The sequence below is a fragment of the Excalfactoria chinensis genome, chromosome 2, assembly GCF_039878825.1.
Source record: "Excalfactoria chinensis isolate bCotChi1 chromosome 2, bCotChi1.hap2, whole genome shotgun sequence".
Classification (NCBI taxonomy): domain Eukaryota; kingdom Metazoa; phylum Chordata; class Aves; order Galliformes; family Phasianidae; genus Excalfactoria; species Excalfactoria chinensis.
The window spans coordinates 21,119,351-21,143,205 of record NC_092826.1 but is presented as its reverse complement, the minus strand read 5'-3'; the positions used below and the strand labels follow the sequence as shown (position 1 = coordinate 21,143,205).

The window sequence follows — 23,855 nt, the reverse complement described above, 5'->3', positions numbered from 1 at the left end:
AACAGTTCATGGAAGTGCTAAATAAAGAGCTATTCTTACTAACAGCTGCTCCCCCCCCCAAAAAGAAAGATAATTTCCTGAAGCGTTGGGCTGAGTTCTGGTAGAAGGGGCATTAAGGGGTTACGTTGGATTTTCACCGCCATTGCCAGGAGTACAGTTGTAACTCAGTGTCTAGTTTAATTGTCCTGACAAGGATGCAGAGCTGGCCTGCTTAAGTAATTTGGTCTGAGAGGAAGAAGGGGGTTGCGTGAGGAAGGAGCTAATGCATGATGTTATGTACACTACTGCCACAGAGCTGTCTTGTGGAGAGCGGCTCTATCTGTGAACAATAGTTTATTCCATCTGGAACAGGAACTCATGCATGGCCATATTTCAAAGCAATTTGGAATGTTCGAGTTAATGAATGTTTTCTCTAAGCAATAGCAAATACAGCAAAACATTTTTAGAGGTGGTTTTGCAGCCAGTGATCCTGAAGTGTTACACAATTGTAAATAATCTAAAAGGATGAATGTTGCTTCCATTTCATGTACAAGGTTCTGGAGCACATTCAGATTTAAAATCATGAGTTTGCTCTCAAGCAGCAGCACTCCTGGGGGAATTAGTCCAAATTCAGCTAGAAGAAGATGGAGTTGAATACAGACAGTGTCGTTTGATCAAATATTTAACTGGTAGGATTGTGCTGTCTAGTCTTTTCCTCTGATTTTTGGGAAGAGCTGCAACTGGCAACCACATCCAGGACAAGATAACCTGCTCTTTGTAAGAGCAGAACTTGCCCACCATTGCTCAAGAGAAGAGATTTCCTGTTACAAATCCCCCAGAGGGCTGACCCTCATTAATCTGTGTCTGTTACCAAACCACTGTGGGAAAGAATACCCAAAACATGAATAAAGCAAAAAGCAAACCCCACAGCACTCTAAGGAACATTTGGCAAGCCAAGCATTTGCAGCACCTGCCCCAACCAGACCTACTGAAACTGTTTATTGGCACAGAGAGGTCCTAATTTAGTAGATCACTGCAAGTTTTGTAAGCTATTAATTATAGACTGCAGTAATTGGATGTTTCTTAAGTGATTCATAAGATTAACTTACAGTGTTTTGCTTACTTTTGCTTCTGCAGCCCAGCAACTTTCCGTACAAGGAAGAGATCATGTCTGTGAACCCTACGTGTCTGGTTGTGATTATACTCCTTTTCATAAGCATCATTTTAGCTTTTAAGGTAAGTCCACTTGTATACATTCTACTTCAGGTCATGGGTGAATTGTCCCCTTTGAGTGTCCTGGCTCAGAAGGCACATGAGGAACTACAGGACACAGTATGACATCTACTCAAAGCAAAGTAATAGATATTGTGGGAGAAAAAAAGAATGCAAAAAAGGTCAAAGACAAACAGATGAACATATAAGCCACAGCAGGGAAGCATGAGAGAGAGCTCGTGACACATGAATCCTTTGAAGAAGTGGACAACAGAGAGACTTAAAACAGACTTGGTTTTTCAAAGGGTGTTTGGCAAAGCCTCTCACTAAAGGCTTTAAAAAAACAGTACATATATATATATAAAATCAACACCTCAGATATGTAGGGAAAGATCCTCTTATGTAGCTAGGAAATAAAGGGTAAACCATCAGTTTTTACAACAGGATACGCATACTTCAATACAATCATAAAATATTTGGGGAAGGGAATGAAGATCTAGTGACACATTTTTTCAACATCATTCAAAATAGGGAAAAAATCAGCTGAGAAAGATAGAGTTAAATAGATCCAAGCAGTCCCTCTGGGAGTGACAGCATAGCAGGCTGGTGGATGAAGTTGCCAAGCTACTATCCATCATATTTTCAAGGTCATGACAGTCTGGTGAAGTTCTCACTTAATGGAAAAGGGAAAAACATAACCCCTGTTTTCAAGAAGGGGAAAAAAAAAAAAAAAAAAAAAAAAAAAGAAGATCCAGGTAACTACAGGTCAGTCAGTTTCACCTCTTTACTGAGCAAGATCATGGAAAAACTCCTCCTGAAGGCCCTACTAAGGCACATGGAAAATGAAGATTAGGTGACTGGTGATAACTAACAAGACTTCACCAAGGGCAAGTCATGCCTGACAAAATTGATGGCCTTTTATGATGGAGTTACAGCCTCAGTGGACAAAGGAAAAGCAACTGACATCATCTATTTGGACCTATGCAAAGCATCTGACACTGTCCCGCATGACATCCCGGTTGTACAACTGGAGAAAAATGCATCTGATGGATCACTTGCTGCATGAGGAATTGGCTGGATGGTAGCACTCAGAGAGTTGCAGTCAACAGCTCAATGTCCAAGTGAAGACTGGTGACAAGTGACGTTCCTCAGGGATTGGTACTGGGACCAGTATTATTTAACATCTTTGTAGGCAACATAATCAGTGGGATTGAGAAGGCCAACCATATCCTGGGTTGCATCAAGAGAAGCATCACCAGCAGGTCAACAGAGGTGATTCTGTCCCTCTACTCTGCTCTTGTGAGACCCCACCTAGAGTACTTCATCCAGTTCTGGGGCCCTCAGCACAAGAAGGGCATGGAGCTGTTGAAATAGGTCCAGAGAAGCAATACAAAGATGATCAGAGAGCTTGAGCACCTCCTCAGACAGGCTGAGAGAGTTGGGACTCTTCAGCCTAGAAAAGAGGAGGCTCAATGGGGCCTACAGGAAAGCTGGGGAAGGACTTTTTAAAAGGGCATGTAGCAACAGGACAAGGAAAATACATTTAAGCTGGAAAAGGGTAGATTTAGACTGGATATTAGGGAGAAATTCTTTACTGTGAGGGTGGTGGAACAGGCTGCTCAGAGAGGTTGTGGATGCTCCATCCCTGGAAGCATTCAAGGCCAGGCTGAATGGGGTTGTGAGCAGCCTGGAGAAGAGAGAGGTGTCCCTGCCTACAGCAGGGGGTTGGAACTACATGATCTTAAAGGTCCCTTCCAACCCAAACCATTCTATAATTCTATGATTGTCCCAGGGTAGGAAGAGCAAAATCCATCCCAGTTTAAAAGTGGAGCAAGTCCAAGACCGCCTCCTGAGGGCTGAATATATACAAATCTATGGGGCTGGATGATAGGTATCCCAGGGTCCTGAAGGAGCTAGCTGATGTGGTTGCCAAGCTGCCCACCATCATATTTTTAATGTGGCTGTCAGGTGTCTCCAGTGACTGGAAAAAGGGAAACATCACTCCCATTTTTAAGAAAGGGAGAAAAAAAGACCTGGGCAACTACAGACTGGTAAGCCTCATGTCTGTGCCTGGGAAGATCATGGAGAAGATCCTCCTGGAAGAGATGTTAAAGTACATGTGATATGAGGAGGTGATCCAAGACAGCTCGTGTAGCTTCACCAAGGGCACATTGTGCCTGACCATTTTGGTAGCCTTCTATGATGGAGTAATGGCATCTGTGGACCAAGAGCAACTGATGTCATCGACCTGGACTTGTGCAAAGCCTTTGACATGGTCCTTCACCGTATCCTTATCTCTAAATTGGGGAGGTATGGATTTGAGGGCTGGACTGTTCAGTGGACAAAGTTTGGGCTGAATGGTGATAGCCAGAGGGTTGTCAATGGCTTCACATCCAGGTGGAGACCAGTCATGAGTGGCCCCCCTTAGGGGGAGACCAGGAGAAGAACTCATAGAGAACATTCCTGAAGAGGACTTGATGGTCTTGGTGCGTGGAAAGCTGGACATGAGACAGCAATGTACACTTGCAGCCCTGAAGGTCAATAGTATCCTGGGCTGCATCAAAAGAGGGGTTACTAGCAAGGAGAGGAAGGGGTCTACTCCACCCCTCTACACCACCCTTGTGAGGTCTCATCTGGAGTACTGCATCCAAGCCTGAGGCCCCCAGTACAGGAGGAACGTGGGGCTGTTGGAGTGGGTTCAGAGGAAGGCCACAAGGATGATCTGAGAGGGCTGTAATAACTCTCTTACGATGAAAGGTTGAGTAAGTTGGGGTCGTTTAACACAGAGATGAGAAGGCTCTGGGGAGACTTCGTTGTGAACTCCCAGTGCTTGGAAGGAGCTTACAAGTAGGAGGAGAACTGACTTTTTACTCAGATAGATAGTGATAGGACAAGGGGGAATGGATTTTAACTGAAACAGGGAAGATTTAGTTTATATGTTAGGAAGAAATTCTTCACTCAGAGGGCAGTGAGGAATTGGTACAGGCTGCCCAGAGAAGCTGTGGATGCTCCATCCCTGGAGGCATTCAAGGCCAAGCTTGATAGATTCTTGTGCAGCGGTTGACAACCCTGCCCAAGGCAGGGGGGTTGGGATTAGATGATGATAAGGTCCCTTCTAACCCAAGTCATTCTATTAGGACCAGAGGGAATGGTTTCAAGCTACAGCAGGGGAGATTCAGGCTGGACATTAGGAAGTATTGCTTCTCAGAAAGGGTGGTCAGGCACTGGAATGCACTGCCCAGGGAGGTGGTGGAGTCACCAACCCTGGGGGTGTTCAAGGAAAGACTGAATGTTGTGTTGAGGGACATGGTTTAGTGGGAGCTATTGGTAATAGGTGAATGGTTGGACTGGATGATCTTTTAGGTCTTTTCCAACCTTGGTGATTCTATGAATAGCAAAAAATAACAACTATGCAAAAAAAAAAAAAAAAAAAAAAAAAAAAAAAAAAAAAAAAAAGAGAGAGAGAGAGAGAGAGAATTCTTGAGAAATTAATAGTGCAAAAATTTATTCAATTTTAAAGTTGCTAATATATCTTTTTCAAAGAGAATAAGTGGCTTGTTAGATTGAGATATTAGTTAATATTCCATTCTTGTATTAAAACTCTTTATGTCCAGGATTATTACAGACTATTGCTTTTCTTAATGTTCATTCTAGCATTATATTATTGTGCAAATGAGTCACAAATATATGACTCATGCAGAAACTCACACTAAATTCAAGTTGGCATTTTAATTTGAATTTGTTGGGTTTCCAGAAAAGCTGTTATGTAGATTTTCATAGTCTGCTGCATGAAAAGAAACTGGACACTATCACATGCATCACACTTCTATCACTGATAGACTTAACAGATGGTACCGGGTTTTTATACTGAAACTGAAAAGGTGCTGTGCATAAAAATATGCCTTAGCTCCCACTCCCCCCGGAGTTGGACTAGGAACCAAGAGAGAAACCAAAACATTGTAACCTAGGAAAAGCTGCCCTAGGAAAAGTTGCATTCATCTGGTGAGGAATATGAAACAGAATCAGAGAATTCATCAGAAATGGTTGGTATCAGGACACCTTTGTTTTGGGTGTAGCTACTTTTATTTGGGGTGCAGTTACATGTAAAGGAACATGAGCAGAAATCAATATATACATGTATTTGGTAGGGCTTTGCACATGAAACTGTAAAAAGGAGGGACAAAAGAGGGTAGTAAGAATGAGAGGCAGCCAACCACACACAGGCACTTGTCTTTACTGCAATCAGGATTCACTTGGATCCCAAGCAGCTAACCGATACTTCAAATGGATGGATAAATATTTCATGCCAAGTCAGAGGCTTTTCCAGAGCAGACCAAAATGTGTTATACCACTTACTGTCTTTGTTTGGAAACAGAATCGAAGTTACATACCATGAAACAGATCTTTCCTATCTGGCTGAGGAAGGACATCCAGCAGTATAGAAGTATGTACACAGAACCTCAAATAGCGTATTTGAAGCACATAAAGCACAGCAGCTTTTGGACTGCACCCCTCTCTGCAGCTGCTTTGGTGAATGGGGCCTTGGTTTCCCCCGACAGCTTCAGCTGCTGAGACAGAAACCCTGGGGCTTCAGCCTGTCCTTCCCAGGCAGGATAAAGTCCCCAAGCCCAAATCAGCCTGAGCCTAGTGAGCACAAACACAACCAAAATAAACTCTTCCCTCAAGCTTCTCTGAGCACTCTGTGGCTTGCAGAGGATGGCTTTTTTTCCTCCTCCTTGTTGACCTTTCTTTTGTTTAAAGTAGGTAGGAAGAGGCAGTCTAGAGGTGTTCCAGTTCAGTGAGACAGTGTTCAATGAGAACAGAAAACTGTTATCCTGGTCTCTGTGACATAAGCTGTCTGTACAGACTGGTGAGACTGGGAATGGGACCACCCCTGGTGGATGTCAGCAGATGAGAAAGGGTAGTGCTCACCACATTTTGGGCTCAACAGGAGAGGTCCAGTGACCTTCACATAAGGCCAATTCCAAATGTGAACATCAGTCTCCCAAGAGAAAATTAATATGTTCATATGTTGCCAGCTCTGGGGTGTGTGCTGACTGGCAGCATTTTCACTCCAAGAGCTAAAATGGACCTCATCCTCTGAGAAACAATCATGCATCTAGGCTGCAGGGCTAGAACTGGAGCTGGAAGGTGAAGCAGCTCTTTGTGCATATATTGGGGTAAAATACAGGTAAGACATATGACTAGTGGCTGAGGCTGCTGTGTTTGTGCAGCCCAGAGCAGAGGAGCTGAGGAGGCCTGATGGCGGCTGCAGCTCCTCACAGGGAGCGGAGGAGCAGCGCTGAGCAAATACATGGCTTTACTGTGCACGTGTTTCTTGTGAAGGTATGCTGTGTCTGCACAGAAGTGTCCTGCATTCAGCACTCTGCTCTGTACTAACTGTTATGCCTTTCTTAGTGCATGGTATCTGAGCACTGATAGCCACTGAAGGACTCCATATTGTTTGTAATTAGCAACAGTGGCATCACTACTTAATTCTGGTAAGAGACATAGTCCTTCATTTACATGTTCCTACACATCTTGTTGCAGTAGGCCACGTCTCACATAGCCCACAGCTTGGGGTGCAGAGCCAGCCTGACCTCAGCACTCAGCTCACTTAGATGTCTCTTGTCCTCCTCATTGGACACTGCATGGTAGAAAGTAACATTCCTGAGTCATCCAGGGCCATAAAGAAGAGGAAGCAAACTTACTGGATTCCAGCCAGTTCGATCCAAGTGGAAAACAAAAACAATCAAACCTCTTCCTGATCTGCAGGCGAGTGATCTGTGAGTCACATGGTATCCTAAAAAACAGCTCGTATGTGTGACAGCTCTGAAGGGGAAGGAGGCGCAGGGCAGCTGAAGAGGATAAGAGGGTTTTGGAAGGTCATCAGTGCAAGTGAGTCACAAAATATGACTCACTCGAGAAAGATACACATGCAAATCCAGTGCTGGCAGTTTAACTTGCATACACTAGGTTTCTGGAGGGACTGCTATCCAGAACCTGCTAAGTAAAGATTTAAGATGGGTATTATCAAAAGACATTGTTTTCATCACTGCTGTGTGTGGCTATGTGAGAAGCAGAAAGCTCAGAGATAACTGCTTAGCCCCGCTCTACCAGCCTTGCTCATGGCACGCTGAGGATCTGAGTCCAGCTGGTCCACATATGTTCTTGTCTCCTCTCTCTTCCAGCCACTTTGCTCCTCTCTGCTGGCCAGACTGGAATTTGTCCTGCTGGCAGAAGAGATGTTGGATGTGTACACTTTTCCTAACCATTTTAAAAAGAGCTGGAGACTCCTAACTGTTTGCCAGGCAGCAGCCTTATCCCAAGCCAAGTGAGCTCCAAGAACAAAAACAGCAAAACAGCAGTTTATGAGTTTATGATCCTGTGGTAGGATTATTGCTGCAATAACTTTTTTCTTTTTTTTTTTTTTTTTTTTTTTTTAATTTATTTTTTCTTTTTTATACTGAATATATATTTCTAATAAAGGTTAAAAGGACAGGAATGATTTCAGATTTCAGTAAATACTTTTACACTGGCAATTATTTTCTCTGGTCAGGCAAGAATAATAAGACTCCTGGCTCTTTCAGTTATATGTAATACATTGATTTAATCTCAGATTAAATGGAGTATTGAAAAAAATGCACACGATTTATGGGATCATTATGTAGTCACATGCCAGGCCTCCACTCACAAAACAGAGAGGGATTCCTGTAATTTGCTTGATGATGCTTCAGTCTCCTGCCTGCTTGCACTTCTTTTAACTAGAAGTTGAAGCAAACCCCACTAACACCCAGCAGTGATACAACCTTACCATGGAGGAGCCCAAAAGTGATTTCTATGTATACTTTACTATTGTCCATGAAGCATTCTATATCTGCAACAGCTGATCTCTTGTGTACGTTCATTTTATATTTTAAAACTCACCCCTGGTAGTGTGCAGCATCTCATGCATGGCAATGAAGTGTCCAAACTCACATATCTCTGTATTTAGAGAGGCATAGGAAAGAAAGTCTACATATGTGGTGTGCACATTTCAGTAAAATAGGGGTTATATATAAAAAATGATGTTATTTGGCTTATATTCAAGCCCAAAGAAACTGATGTTTCTTTTTAAAAAAATAGTCAATACTAAGTATGCTGTAATACTAAGTATCTGGAACAGTAAATTCCACTCAGATCATAGAATCATAGAGTCACAAGGTTGAAAAGGACCTACAAGATCATCTAGTCCAACCGTCCTCCCATTACCACTGCTACCACAAGCCACTAAACCATCTCTCAGAGCTCCTCATCCAGACACCTCTTGGACACTGCCAGGGACGGCGACTCCATCACCTCCCTGTGCAGCCATTCCAGTGCCTGACCACTCTCTGAGAGAAAAAGTTCTTTCTTATGTCTAATCTAAACCTCCTCTGGTCCAACTTGTGGCCATTTCCTCAAGTCCTGTTCATTGCCTGGGAGAAGAGACCAAGCTCCTCCTCATCACAACCCCCCTTCAGGAAGTTGTAGAGTGCAATGAGGTCTTCCCTGAGCCTCCTCTTCTCCAGACTAAACAATCCCAGCTCCCTGAGCTGCTCCTCATAAGACTTGAGCTCCAGATCCCTCCCCAGTTTTGTTGCCCTTCTCTGGACACATTCCAGGGCCTCAGTGTCATTCTTGTAGTGAGAGGCCCAAAACTGAACACAGTACTCAAGATGCAGCCTCATCAGTGCTGAGTACAAGGTGATGATTACCTCTCTGCCCCTGCTGGCCACGCTATTTCTAATACAGGCCAGGATGCTGTTGGCCTTCTTGGACACCTGGGCACACTGTTGGCTCATGTTTAGCCGAGCATCGTCCAACACCCCCGCATCCCTTTCCCCTTCACAGTCATCCAGCCACTCGACCCCAAGCCCATAGCGTTGCATGGGGTTATTGTGACCAAAGTGCAGGACCCAGAACTTGGCCTCGTTGAACCTCATGCCATTCACCTCAGCCTAGTGATCCAGCCTATCCAGATCCCTTTGGAGGGCCTCCCTACCCTCAGGCAGATCAACACCACCTCCCAAGTTGGTGTCATCTGCAAACTCGCTGAGGGTACACTCAATCCCCTCATCTAGGTCATCAGTGAAGATATTAAACAAGATGAGTCCTAGAACCAACCCCTGGGGGTCACCACTTGTAACTGGTCACCAGCTGGACTTAACTCCATTAACCACTTCCCATTGGGCACAGCCCTCTATACAGTTCCTCACCCAAAGGAGGGTATACCTGTCCAGGCCATGGGCAGCCAGTTTCCACAGAAGAACACTGTGAGAGACCATGTCTATGGCTTTGCTGAAGTCTAGGTAGACTACATCAACAGACTTTCTCTCATCTATCAGTCTGGTTACCGAGGCGTAGAAGGAGATGAGGCTGGTCAAGCATGACCTGCCTTTCATGAACCCATGCTGGCTAGGCCTGATCCCCTGGACACTACGCACATGCAGTGCGATCCCACCCAAGGCAATTTGTTCCATAACTTTCCCCAGTACTGAGGTCTGGCTGATGGGCCTATAGTTCCCCAGATCCTCCTTATGGCTCTTCTTGTAGATGGGAGTCACATTGGCAAGTCTCTAATCCTCTGGGACCTCTCCAGTTAACCAGGAGTGCTGGTAGACGGTGGAGAGCGGCTCGGCAATCACCCCCACCAGCTCACTCAGCACCCAAGAGTGAAGCCAGTCCGGTCTCATGGACTTGTGGCAGTCTAGGTGGAGGAGGAGCTCTTTAACTGTCTCCACCTGAATCAATGGGGGTGTAATAGGGAGTCCAATTTGCACAAATCTGTGGCATGAAAATGTATGTGGTTTATTTTCTGTACATAATGATAAAATTCTTCTCTTTACAGGGTTACTTGATAAGCTGCGTGTGGAACTGTTATCGATACATTAATGGCAGAAACAACTCAGAAGTGTTGGTTTACATTACCACCAACGACACTGCGGTAAGGATGTTAGACCACAGAGAAAACCTTTCTCTAATATTCTATTTGATATCTTCGTTGTCTGCTAATTTTTGACTCCTTAGTTACCCATCTTAATTCTTTTGAGAGTTGTCATCCATTGGTTTTGTTTAGGCTTGAGATTTAACAGCCTGGTGCTCTGTGGTTGAAATGGCACCTGTTGCTAAACTACTGATTTAATTTTATGTATATAGTCCAAAGAATATGTGTTATACATCAACTACAGCTGACTTCATCATTCCAGGAATGCTGCCAGCCCTCAGCTCTCCAGCTGTGTGATAATCCCTTATTAAGCTATGAGATGGCACGACTCCCCCCTGCACTGTGAGGGACACAACTGGGCCATTCAGCCTGGAAGACAATCCTATGGAATGTCCCAGCTGAAGCTATGATCTACACAGTGCGGGGCATGGTTAGGAATCAGGGATGCCATTGTCTACACCTGCTGTGAAATGTGGGTATAGTTATAGAAACTGTGATTTAGGACACTCAGCACTTGGCGTAGCACCATCACAGAGTGTCTAAAAAGCAACACAAGTTCAGTGATCCATCCCTCAGTACATCAGAGGTTCTGTATAGTAAGGAAATAGAATGAAACAGAGCAACATGAAAGAAGTTAATAAATGAATTTTAACCAGAAAGGATGGCAGATGTCAGTTCACTTTATAGCAATTCAGTGCTCATAGATTATATGCAGTGCTACTGTTAAATGATGTCTTGCTGGTTTTAGAGGCACTGAAGGAAAGGAGCAAGAAGGGAGAAGGAGTCCCCTAAAATAGCTAGTTGTGTTTGCAGCAATCTCTATGGAGCTATCACAAGGTTCCACCCAAGAAACACGTGGAGGGCAATACGTCAAATCAGCCCCCAGGTGAATCCACTAGATTATGTAATAGTTTACATAATTTGTATAACAGAATGATAGCAGCATGAGCTTGGTTCTTTGGATTACCTAGGTAGAATTTCAGGATTGTCTTCCTCAGGTTTTCTGGAAGCATGTGTGGTCTCCACACACTGAGACATTAGGTCAACAGCTATTAGAATGAGTGATTTCCTGTGCAGCCACAAAGGCTAGGAAACTAAAACTGCTTGCACGTGAAAGCAGTAGCTCTTGCATTTGTCTCCAGTATGTGAAGCTTTAAGAAAAGCATAAGAAATGTTGCAGGCTATTATCAGAGCTGGCAACTAGGACATTTAGGTATAAAAATATGGGTTTATTGAAAACTAAGAAATATTACGATGTTCTTTAGGGGGATCTACTTTGAGTAAAATCAGGAGTTTTATGTGAAGTGATTTTGATAGATCCTTTGTTCAGCCTGTGGGTAGCTGTAACTCATCTTCAAACATTGCTGACTACACAAGCCACAGTGCTGGCAGGCTCACTAGTGGCAAAATGCCAGCTGAGCTATCTAAAAAGCTCTACTTACCAAGACTTATTAAAACCCTTGTTAAAACCATGTATTGCATTGCTGCCTTTGCAAATCAGAAGACTTTGGTTTTCAGAGATATGTGGTTACTAAACTTCTCTCAGTACTTCTGTAGTTACCCTGTAATTATGCATATAACTACCAGCGGGATCTGAGCTGCCTCGTCATCTTTTAATTCCTCATATTTCTGTGAGGAAATAAAGCCCTTACATATACTTTTATACAGATGGCATATTCTTGCACTGAGATTTTAATTTAACTTTGCTTATCTTGACCTTACAAGACAGCTCTGGCAGATGTAGGTTTTGGGAAAGACTGCACACCCTTGGCTAGTGCCCTGATCATTGGACTCCTCTTCCTTCCTCAATGTATACTATTTGTTCCTGTGACTGTGGTCAGAATCTCTTGCTTTCAGCTATGATGTATTTTTGTTCATTCTTTGTAAGTAAATTCAATGCAATGGCCTTAGATCAGGTCCTGTGGAAAGCACTGGTTGGGATTTCTCAGCTAACCATCACTTTCACCACAAAATTCTAGTTCAGGAGTACAGAAGGGCTAAAGAGCTGTGCTCCTGGGGAGGAGTTTCTCAGGATCAGCCAAAGGGGCATAAGGACAGAGAGTCACTATTTGCCTGGGTTTTGGGATGGCAGCAGGGCTCAGTCAAACCCATGCCTGACTGCTTCTCTCCAGTTCCTTCACCTCAAAGTTTCATAGTCTCCATCTTATGCACATCCTTCCCTGACAAACCCCATGGGCACCTGCCAGTGCAGTGCTCTCAGGGATGTGATGGAAGAGGTGATGTGCTCCTCAGAAGCCTTTCTTGATTCTTGTTTTTTGCTAAACTTCATTAGAGAATAACAGAGATTGTAGGGCTAAATCCTCACCACTCTCCGTTTTGAATGAGAAGATTCAAGAAGGTTATGCTCTCCCTCTATCCCCTAAGTGGTGAGCTGGAAAAGATCTTTTTTTCCTATGCACAGAGTGAAAGAGGTGAGCAAAAATCCCTTTTCACATAATTTTTAGAAGCGACCTCAAAACAGCTGGAAAAAAGAAAAATCAAAATGAAGTGTGGAAGAATGGGGCTTAGAAAGTTGGGAGCTCAGGACTTTTGAGGTTTTAGGATTCTTGAAGAAACATCAAGAAATTGAGAAGTGTTCTGATAGGTCACTCTTGTCTGTTGAATTGTATAACACTCCTTTCACACTGATGTGTATTCATGTATAAAACAATGTTTTCATCCTCTTTGATGCTGAGAGAATTCTTTTGGCATGGACCCTCACCCCGACATGCCCTTGAATTACACATTACAAGTTTCTTAAAAGACGTGGGTCCATCTCTTCCCTATGCTTCAAAAGAAATCTATAATTTTTTGGAATCAAACCTGCCACGTGAATTCCAACAGAACTGTAGGTTTTATCCATATGGCATATTGTATTCAGAGATAGTTATTTGTTTTTTGTTTATATATGTGTAAGCTTGTCATCTGCATCAGCTGAAACAGTATTAATCTGTACAAACAGCAGTGAAAATCTAAGGTTAATTATGGGGTTGGACTTAATATTCGGTTGTTTCCCTCCCTTCCTTTTATGGTTTAATTCTCATGTAACTTAAAACATGAGAGAACAAGTTAAGTGTAGACTGATTTTAGGGAGAAATTCCCAGCACAGAAATTTCCAGTTAGTTTTCCTTGATCTTAAAAATAATGCTGATAGATGTGAACTGTGACTAACTCGGTAGCTGCAGTTATTGGCTACCAGATAATCTGAATTTTGTCATACAGTGGTTTAAGCTTTTTGCAAGCCTGCCATCTGGAACAAGGCGTGTCTTCTCCACTGCTGGTTGTGAATGGGATGTTCCTGTCAACTCTATTAGGTGATATATCCTTTTCCTGTGGCCCTTGATCTAAGTTCGACACCACAGGAGTGCACCTAAGTTGGCTCCAGCTTGGGAACCAGCAGATGCTGGGCTGGGGACTCCAGCTGATAGGAAGATATCATGTTATGCACCAAGGGGTGATAGGGGCAGGTCCAGCTGTGGAGATAATGGGGAGCCAGTTTTGTATCTTAGTCACAACAGCATCAGAGTTGCTCAGGAACATGTAATCATCTCCCTCCTCTAAGCTTTATTCCAATGCTGCAAGAGATTTTGGCATTGCAGTGAGGTGGCTCCCACACAGTGAACCACAGTAACCTGAAGACAGTTTTTCTCCTTTCTCAATCTGGGATTGCTTTTCCTGCCAACTACTTTGAGCTCACCACGGATGAAGATTCGTTTACTACACTAATTTAAACTGTGACAGCAGTGCTGTGGAAATGACGGTCCAGTTTGGAGATATTGCCAATTTATGGGTGCAGAAGATTACACAAAGTTATTTGTTCTCTGTAGCATGAATAGTTTCTTTGTGCTTTTGAACAGTCAGGGGATTTCATTTTGTTTGATTTTAACCCTCACTGTAGCTAATCAGTGGAAGTTTCATCTCCAGTCATACTGCCAGTGAGCTGTAAAGCTGTAAATATCTCTCCTCAAGCTGGGATTTAATCACTTACATACTTTACCAAATCACTCCAATGAATCCTATCTATCTGACACACATTTATCTGCAATGGTTAATTTGCATTTTTTTATCACAGACATATTTGTTCTGTTGACATGACATCAACCAAGTAGTCTGTAATTAATCTGCCAACACTTTCCTTTGTTTGTTCTCACTTTCCCAAAGCAAAGGGAGACCTATTTCAGCAGTGCAGTTAGGTCTTTCAGTCCTGCTGGATGATTCCTCTGAGCACCAGGTTGGAAGAGCCAGTCTTTGTGCTGTTGTGTAATTCTGCATGTGTGGAAAGTGATTAGTTTATGTACGAAGGAGAGTAGGATCCATAGACTCATGCCAATTAAACGGGCAAAAGTGTGAGATGGAGCCCAGAAATAGACATATAACACACAAGAATTTTTGTTTTGAGAGCATCTTTGGGACCTCTGATTTCCAAATCCTGAGCCAGTTTTGAGAAGGTACTCACCTGAATGGAAGGCATCTTTGAGAAAATTGCTTCTTTAAAGTTATTTTTTCCATAAAACATCATAAAAATGCCAGAAACTTGGCAACTCTCACCAGGTAGTTTGTCTTGTGCAGTGTTCCATATACACAACATCATGGCTGGGCCACTAAATCAGAGGCAGTTTTTTCCACTGATTAGCAACCACAAGTGTACTTGAAAGTGAGCGCACACCACAAATGAATGCTGCATGCATGACTCAGCCTCTGAGACCTTCTCAGAGCCTCAGCTGAGTGCAGGCAGAGGAACTTGCATCTTTATTGGTGGAAACTGTCTGATAAAACCTGCAAGAGGAAAGCAGGTAAAGAGGGAGGCAGAGAAGAAGCAGGAGGGGCAAGAATAAGGAAATGAAAAGGATGCAAACATACCTGCCCAGTAAAATGGGTGATTAATTAGTGGCCACATGTAATAGCCTGTGTTAGAGTCCTGAAAGTGTTTTCAAGGGCTGGATCTGTTCTGCAGAATTGGTCTTAGAACTTCAAATTGCACGTTTCTACAGCAATGTCTTTAATCAGAGAATCTTCAAAGGGCTCAGGTCCCACATGGATGCCAGCACTCACATCTCTCTAATGTATGTAAGCACTTCTGCTTCTTCTGTTTGATTCTGAATTGCAGAATAGTATGAACAGCCTGTTTCTTCCCTCAAACAGCTACTTGGCTGCTCCAGCATTTCACTTTCTACCTGCTGTGAAGTCTTATCCCTTGTCAATTGTCCTTGAGACTTAATGAAGAGGTTGTGTTGCTTCTTCCTTCTTCATTTTTAGGAAGAATAGGAACCTTCCTGTTATCTATACTCGGCTCTTTCCATTAATATTTCCTTGTTTATGTAAGGATATTTTCTTAAAATCCAGCATTCTCTGCTGAAGTGCTTCATACTGCCTGTTTGCTCCATTGCTTAATGTTGTTTGCCAGTCAAACTTCTTGTTATGGGTCTCACCTATTACCAGGTGCCTGCTGTCAAAAGCCAGCTGTGCTGCTTAGAAATGGCTGTTGATGGTGTCAATACTGAGCAAATGCCCTCCTAAGATTAAAAATAAAGCTTCCAAAACATTTTCATTTCTCTTTACAATCACTAAAATTTACATTTACTTGCAAGTAAATGTACACAATCAAACACTGTGTTTATCTGTTTTCCTCAGTATAATCTTATTTCAATCAAACAAAATATATCCAGTGATATTTGCAGCTCAAATGCTGGAATGACTCTAATGCATTAAAAACAAACAAATGAACAAACAAAAAACCCAAAACCACTAAGAGGTTTGCATTAGAAAGAGAGAGATCTGTTCTCATCGTTCGTAATTAAAGACAAAAACACAAAGAGGAGATGTGTAATTTAGTTCTTCCTAATTGTTTTTAATTCAGTAATTCAGAGTGTTGTAATGCGGTGGGAAAAAACAAACAAAAACAAAAAGACCAGGAGTGTTTATAAATTGACAGTGTTCCTTTACAGACCGTTTTTCTAGCAGGCTTGATTCACTGCCGTCTGACAGCTGCTTTTTTGTAGGCTTCAGAAAATGAGTCCAAGTCTTCGGTATGATTCTGAGGATATGTATCTGTGTGGCAACAAAAAAATGGCTTAAATCCTTATTGCCAAGGATATATGGGTATGCAGTTTTTCAGGTCAGGCTCAAGCAAAGCATGGAGGAAGCCTGAATACACCCCAGCAAACACCAGGACCCCCAGTTCAAACCAGGAAGAGTAGTGGGACCATTGGGTCGGCCCTAGAAGCCCTGCCCTTCTGTGAGGCTGCCTTCAGCTTCAAAGCGAGCTCACCCTTCTAGCTTTGCATCGCCTCACCTTGCTCACTTACCATTGCCAAGTGGAGGAGCTCCATGCACGTCCCACTTATTCTAGCCCTGGGACCCTGTGCTCCAATGCCATAAGCTATGCAGAGGCAGAAATAACTTCAGCTTAAGTTGGGTGGGAGGGAGCTGTTGTCGCTGGTGGTTCAGTAGGTGGCATTGTTCTCCTAGAGATTGCACAGATGCAAAGCTTAGCTGGACTACTGGGGAGGAGTATGCAGCTGCCATTGTTTTGCTGAGGGTGTGACAGCTATCTAGAAGACTGACTTCCTGCAGTGAGCAGCTTCTGGTGAATTCTGGACCATTTGTCCAGTCTGTATTCATTTTCCATAAAGGCAAGAGCTTCCAGTAGAGTAACTGCTTTCCTCCCAAGCTTGCCTCAAGACTCTTCATGGACGTAAGGCTTCTTTCCTCCACTGCAGCTGCTCAGCGCTCACAGTCTCAGTCTTCTGTTTGACAGGGGCTTTACAAACGTGGTTTACTAACATCAAGAGATTTCTACACAAACGTAAGACTTTTCCCTCAAGCTGTCACTTCATCACCTTTCTTGACACTGGTGCTTTGTAGTCTTAATGCAGTGTTACAGTAATTTTGTCATAAACAAGGATTTTCCTTCTGTATTAACTAGGAAATGCCTAAGCACATTTTTCAAGACAAATTGCATTTTATATTAGCGACACAAAAAGAGTGTGCTTCTATAAAAATAGTAATTAGTGAGAAAGATTTATGGAGGACAAAACTGGGTATCTCAAAGTCCCATATCTTATTGCTCCCAAATGTTATAGTGAGATTTCAAAATCTGCCTCCAAATTTTACGACTGGCCTATCTCTCTGCTGTGGTGTCCAAAGACGAGTGTTGGATCACCCCACATCCCTACGCAGATAGGTGTGATATAAACATAAGATGGAAGCCTTTCCAGCAGTATCTAGAATCATTCTATGATTCTGTGTGTAGTGCAGGCACATCTGATAGCAACACCCCTGGGAGATGACAGTTGCTATTAAACAATTTGGCTGCCCCTTGGGATCTATCTATAGGTTAACTTAATCTTGTAAATTCTTGAGTGGGAGCAAATGTAATCATAAGGGGTGATAAGGCTGGAGGTGGATGTTAGTAATAAAAATGTCCATTGAAAGATTAGTATGCTCTCACAGTGTGTGCTGTCAGGACAGCACATCAACCATTTGTTACACTGAACCATAATGTACTTCTCCAAGTCATCCGTACTGGTGACATGCAATCCAGTACCCCCTTAGGAATCACATGCTCATCCACTAAATGCATTTTGAAAGCATGAATGATGAGCTCGGTCCACACAAGATCATGACGCACAACAGGAGATGCAGCAGCAGAGGGCTGGCCAAGATGCAAAAAGGTTTATGTGGCCTGAGGTGCACTATCCCTCCATGATTTGAACAGAGAGAATAATTACATCATTATTCTGGATGACTTTTATGAGGTTGTGCATGATGAAAAAATAGACAATAGTTTCCTCAATCCAATTTTCTTCCCATGCAAGAGCAATCACAATCTGCTTCTAAGTATTGCCGTGCCCTAGTAATACATGCATTTGTTCATCTATCTGCAGTACTGAAACTGTGTTGTTTCATTACAGAAATGCATAAGCTCGTGTAAAGTTTCTTAAATGGTGTCTTGGAGAGCTGGTGGCTTAAATAATAGTAAATTATAAACAAATAAGCAGTTTTGTGAAAAGTAAAAAACCATCAACTCTAACTCCATGCAGATGATTTTGCAGCACTGAGGCCTACTTTTTCACTCATTCAGTTATAAGTTGTCTCCAAGCTAGTCTGCTTCCAGTTATTCCATCTGCAATCATTCTAGCGTGGTTTCCAATGGAAATGCATACATATAAACATGACAATACTTCCTGTCCACGTTGAGAGGAAGGTTTCCTGGGATTTGACAGATAGTGAATCATGAAATGCTTAAACCAACAGTAATTAACTAGAACATTTTGGGCAAACTTTTCAAGCGAGCACATCCGTGAATACAGCGAAGTAAAACATTCCTCATTTGATATTAAATTCTATCTGGCACTGATATGAAACTCCGGCTCTGTATCCAGAGGTTGTTTATCTGAAGACAGAGGAAGGCGAAATAGGCAGATGGGAAGATTTTTGTAAACATCTCTCTCTACCCTCCTCAGAAGTGGTTCCTTTGATTGCACTCATGTGACCAGAGCAGCCATTTACGTGGTAAGCAGCCAACTCAGTCACAGATATTCATAAGCAGCAAAGAAAATGAATTGCTTCCACAGCATAGTTGACTCAATTGGAAGAGCAGAAATCAGGTAGGGGAAGAAGCCTGGCAGTCTCCTGAATGTGAAGGAAGCACCATTTGGATTGAGGTCAGCTCCCTCTCCAGCACCTTTCCTGCTTCTGTAATGTGCCTGGCCTTGGAAATTTTCTTTATCCTGGACTCAAAACTGCCAAGTAAGTTACTTAGCATTACAGAATTAAGTGAAGACTACCCTGCAGAGGAGCAAGGATCCTCAGTTGGAAGAGAGACAGAACAAGAGAAAAATGTGACAGAGATACTTAAAATCACAAGTGGCAAAGAAGGTAAACAAGGAAAAATGCCTTAGCAAAAGAAATAGGGGAAATTCAATAAAATATCAAGTGACAGATTTCATAGCAAACCAAAGAAGGTTGTTTTTTTTTAACTAACACCTAGATCACAGAACCCCAGGATGGCTGAGTCTGGCAGGGCCCACTGGGCCATCTGGCCCACCCCTGCTGGGCTCATAGTATCATCATATCATAGTATCATAGTATCGTGCGAGTTGGAAGGGACCTTAGAGATCATCGAGTCCAACTCCCGGGATTCGAGCCCTCTGTGTAGCAGAGCGGCACTTCTACCCCCTGCTCCACAGGGGGGGATTCGAACCCGGGCCCCCTGGTGTTGCAAACGGGAATTCTACCGCTGCGCCACCGGAGGCACACATGTTCATGTGTGCTCATGTTCAACTTCGTGTCCATCAGGACCACCAGGCTCTTTTCGTCAGAGCTGCTTCCAGCTGGGTGGCTCCTGCAAGTGTTGGTGCCTGGGGGCTGCTCCTCCTCAGCTTCAGGGCTTTGTGCTGTTTGTAAACTGCCTGCTTGCTTCCCCACAGATGAAAGTGGTCTAGGCTGCAGTTAATGGCTTCTGACTGCACCACAGCTGTGGAAGGAAATCCCTCTCCTTTTGGCTGGGTGAATCACAGGGAAGCAAAGAAGTCAGCATGAAATTAGAAGAAGTGATTGGACAACATTTTGTGGTCTGGAAACTCCTTCAGACCACAAAACAGTAACTCCTGTACATTTATCAACCTGTACTTTATACATCCTTGGACTAGTACAGATAGATAGTTGATCTCATGATGGTATCACTGAGATGAAATGAACCCAGAGTGGAGGAAAAGTGCAATTGGGCTTGTGCTGCTTGAAACTTCAGATCACATTCAACTTGTCCCTGAACCCAATGCATCAGCCTTGTGCTACACTGAAGAGTAACTTCATCCTGAATTCAGAAAGGAAAGGGCTGAAAGGCCAGCCTCAGCCAAGAAGACATGCAGTAATGCTTTATGTCAGCCTGCAGCCTGTGCCAGCTCTCCTCCCATGGCTGTGCTGGGACTGCATGCTGGACAGAGGCTCCTGGACAAGGAAATTCCTGCGGTTCAGCACTTTTACCCAACTGCACTTCATAATTCCTGCTCTGGCTCTGCCATACACTCTGTCTGGCTACCATTATTCACTCTGTGGTTACTCTCCATCCTAATTAAACAGGAAGGAAATCCTCTACCTACTGATACTTCTTACATCAGCTGCATGAGACAAAATGCTCCTTTTGCACTCTCTCCTCCCTGGATATCATAGAATCATAGAATGGTTTGGGTTGGAAGGGTCCTCCAAGATCATCTAGTTTCAACCCCAGTGCTTAAGGCAGGGACACCTCCCTCTACACCAGGTTGCTCACAGCCCCATCCAGCCTGGCTTTGAATGCTTCCAGGGAGGGGGCATCCACAACCTCACTGGGCAACCTGTTCCAGTGTCTCACCGCCTTCTCAGTAAAGAATTTCTTTACTGTTATATGATATCTGCATGTGCCTCTCATATTGATTCCTGATAATGGCCTGAGTGTCTGGGAAGTTGAGGTTGCTGCTGCAGGAGGATGAGATGTACTGCAGTGTACTATGGCTGTGATGAGGCATTGGGGGTGAACATTTCTAGATTCAGGTCAAATTGTCTGCAGATATATACTTACTTACATTGTAAGTATATCCACAGTTTAGTCTCTGTCTCATACAGTCATATACAAGTTTCACCCAAGAGGGTTTTAAATTGACTTAGTGGTACTGATCGATGAAAAGCTGGACATGAGACAGCAGTGTGCTCTTGCAGCCCAGAAGGCCAACAGTATCTTGGACTGCATCAAAAGAGGGATGACAGCAGGAAGAAAGAGGGGATTGTCCCCCCTGTGCTGCCCTTGTGAGGCCTCTTCTGGAGTACTGTGTCCAGGTTTGGGGCCCCCAGTAAGGGGGAATGCAGAGCTGTTGAAGTAGGTCCAGAGGAGCACTACAAAGATGATCAGAGGACTCTCTTATGAAGAAAGGTTGAGGGAGCTGGAATTGTTTAGCTTTGAGAAGAGACAAATTTTTATGCAGGTAGATAGTAACAGGATAAGGAGGAATGGATCTAAAGTGAAAGAGGGAAGATTTAGTTTAGATGTTAAGAAGAAATTTTTTTACTCAGAAGGTAGTGAGGCACAAACACAGGTTGTCCAGAGAGTTGTGGGTGCCCCATCCCTGAACCAGGCTGGATGGGTCCCCTGGCAAGCTAGTCTGGTGGGTGGCAGCCTTGCCCATGGCCAGGGGTTGGAGCTAGATGATCTTTAACATCCCCTCCAGTCCCTTCCCCAAAGATTCTATGGAAACTATCTTAAGATTTGCAACATCTTTCAAGATGTTTCAAATAATGCTCCTGCTTTACAAATGGGAAATCTTTATATAAGAAAATCAAATTATTTGTTAAAACTCGAAAGGTCAGAGGCAGGATCAGGGCTGGATTGCTGTAGCAATGACATTAATTCTACTCAATCATGTATTGGTCATATGTCTCTGGTTACGTATTATGTATTGATGTAGTGTGAAGCCCTTTAGCGTGAAGGAGTGGAGCTTTCATGAATAGCTCTTGGGTATTGTTTGCTGTGAGCCCCTGAAATATATCCACATTGCCCCATGGGCTCTTTAACAGTAAATCTGGAAGTTGCTGTGCCATGGAAGTGCTCCTGTGGGTGACAGAGAACTGGTAGATAATCACTTGTTTATGAAGTAGAGTCCAAGCATGTATTCCTTCCAGATTTATGCGGAAGTGATACTCTGCATTTAGCAGAGCAGTTGTTGAAGTAAACAGAATTTAAATCACTTTACAGTATATCTGTATTTGTTACAATTTTTTTTTAATCTGTCCTGATTGATGTATAGAATATTGTTTTCCAAATTTATTCTGTATTTTATATAATAATCCTGGGTTTACAGACAGGAGACTGAACGGCTAATGTGTCTGGCAATGAAAGTGTGAGAAAACATCTTGAATGCTGAGTACCACCATCAGCACTTACAGGAAAAGTTTTTAATCTGTAGCTTTCTTTTTTTGACATTATCAAGCACGTATGTGTCTGTTCTGGAAAGTGCCTGAAAAAATATTGCAGAGCTGCCTCTAACAGGGTTTGTTTCTAACAAGATGCTGACAAGGTATTTTGCAGTGGGAACTCATGAAGGTCTCACATTGTTGCCAGAGCAAATGCAGTTCAAACCAGAAGCTGTTTGTATAATTGTACCCTTCCACTCAGAGGAGGATACATACAGCTTTGGGGAAAATGGGATCCAAAGATTTCTATTGAGTTCAGTGAGTTGTAGGTCAGGCTCTCAAGAATGCAGAAATAATTGATTGCTCAAATATTTAAGTTTACTCACACAGGGTTGAGCACATTTTGTCCTCTACAAATGTACTGGACACCAAACAAATCCAAGATCTTGAGTTAAAACTAGAATGCATGTAGCAATATGAGAGAACTTGCATGAATCCTGATGGGAAAAAAACTTTCTAGTGAAAGTTCAGGTTAAAGGGGAAATACTAGCAAAAAATATGGAAGGATTATTGAAATGATGCAATTTCCCTCCACCCCCCGCCCCCAAAAAAACTTTGGGCTGAGATTAATTCCAAACCATTTGAATCTACAGATATTTGCCTGTGTTTCCTTTTAGACATGTTGCTAATAATGACTTTAAAAACTTATTCTCCCAAAACAGATTAACTAGGATGTGAAAAAGAAAGAAATGACATATGATTATATTAACTAAATGTGTTATAGCTATTGGGAAACTCATGTGGTAATTATTTCTCCCAGTGAAGGTCATGTTCTTTATAATAGAGAGAAGCTTATGTAATACAATTATCCAAATAAGAGGGATGACACCAGCTAAGTAAGGACCTGGAGTTCTTATGGGTTACTTCTGGATTATTCCTGCACGCTATAAAACAAGACTGCTTATTACCAAATGCTTAAATGGCACTGGGAGCGAAGCCCAGCACTCAGGACTCTCAATCTCACCTAAGTACTAACTATGGAGTTACAGAGTCACACTTTGTTGTATTTCCTTTTTTTTCCCAAAGATTCTTTCACACTTGGCTTTGCTGTGACAACAGAAGGGTGGGAAATAGCCCTTCCAGCCCAATTGGTAACCCTGTGTTTAAGAAACTCATCTGAGAACTGGGAAATGTGGGTTTGAACCCTGTTGGTTTGGGAGCCCCTAGAGCTCTGATCTCTCAGACTCTGGGCAATGTTTATATCACATTATACAAACAGTGAGTAGTGTCACCTCCTTTTCTGGCTGCATATTAAAGGATGATATTACAACCCTTTGTGATTCTTAAATGCAGTTACAGGGGTTGTGAAAGAAGTTAGGTGCTTTTTTCCTTCAGGTTTTAGGCATCCAATGGAACTGAACCCTAGCCTTTCAAATGTGCTAGCTGGTCTAGCCACAAAAACAGGCTTTTTCTTCACAGGAATCAATGAGTTCCACAAGATGAGGGCCCTCTGTATTTATTCACTGTAGTAATTTTCAAGTGACAGTCTCAAATACTCCATAAACATTAGTTCCAGGGCAATGAGCAGGCAATGAAATGCTCAAATGTAGTGCCCAGGTAGCAAAATGATTCAGTTGTCTTAGTGCATATTCTTCCTTGAGGATACCATGGACCTAAAGTATACTTATGCTTTTGTCATTCATTAATTATTTTAGGCTGTACCCACTCTAATTAAGTTCTCAGATAAGACTGAATAAGGTGTTTCTGTATACTTCTCCAGCTTCTGAATTCATCCTTTCACTCAGTTATTGGC

The 23,855-nt window shown here is 42.9% G+C and overlaps 1 protein-coding gene across 1 annotated transcript in view; it reads left to right on the top strand.

The window, feature by feature from the left end:
* LAPTM4B (lysosomal protein transmembrane 4 beta) overlaps positions 1–23,855 on the top strand; it is a 61,690-nt gene that overhangs the window by 31,222 nt on the left and 6,613 nt on the right. Inside the window, exons 5-6 of the mRNA XM_072330168.1 lie at positions 1,117–1,215; positions 10,061–10,156. Of these exons, the coding sequence (XP_072186269.1) occupies positions 1,117–1,215; positions 10,061–10,156 (195 nt within the window). The remainder of the gene's footprint in view (positions 1–1,116; positions 1,216–10,060; positions 10,157–23,855) is intronic.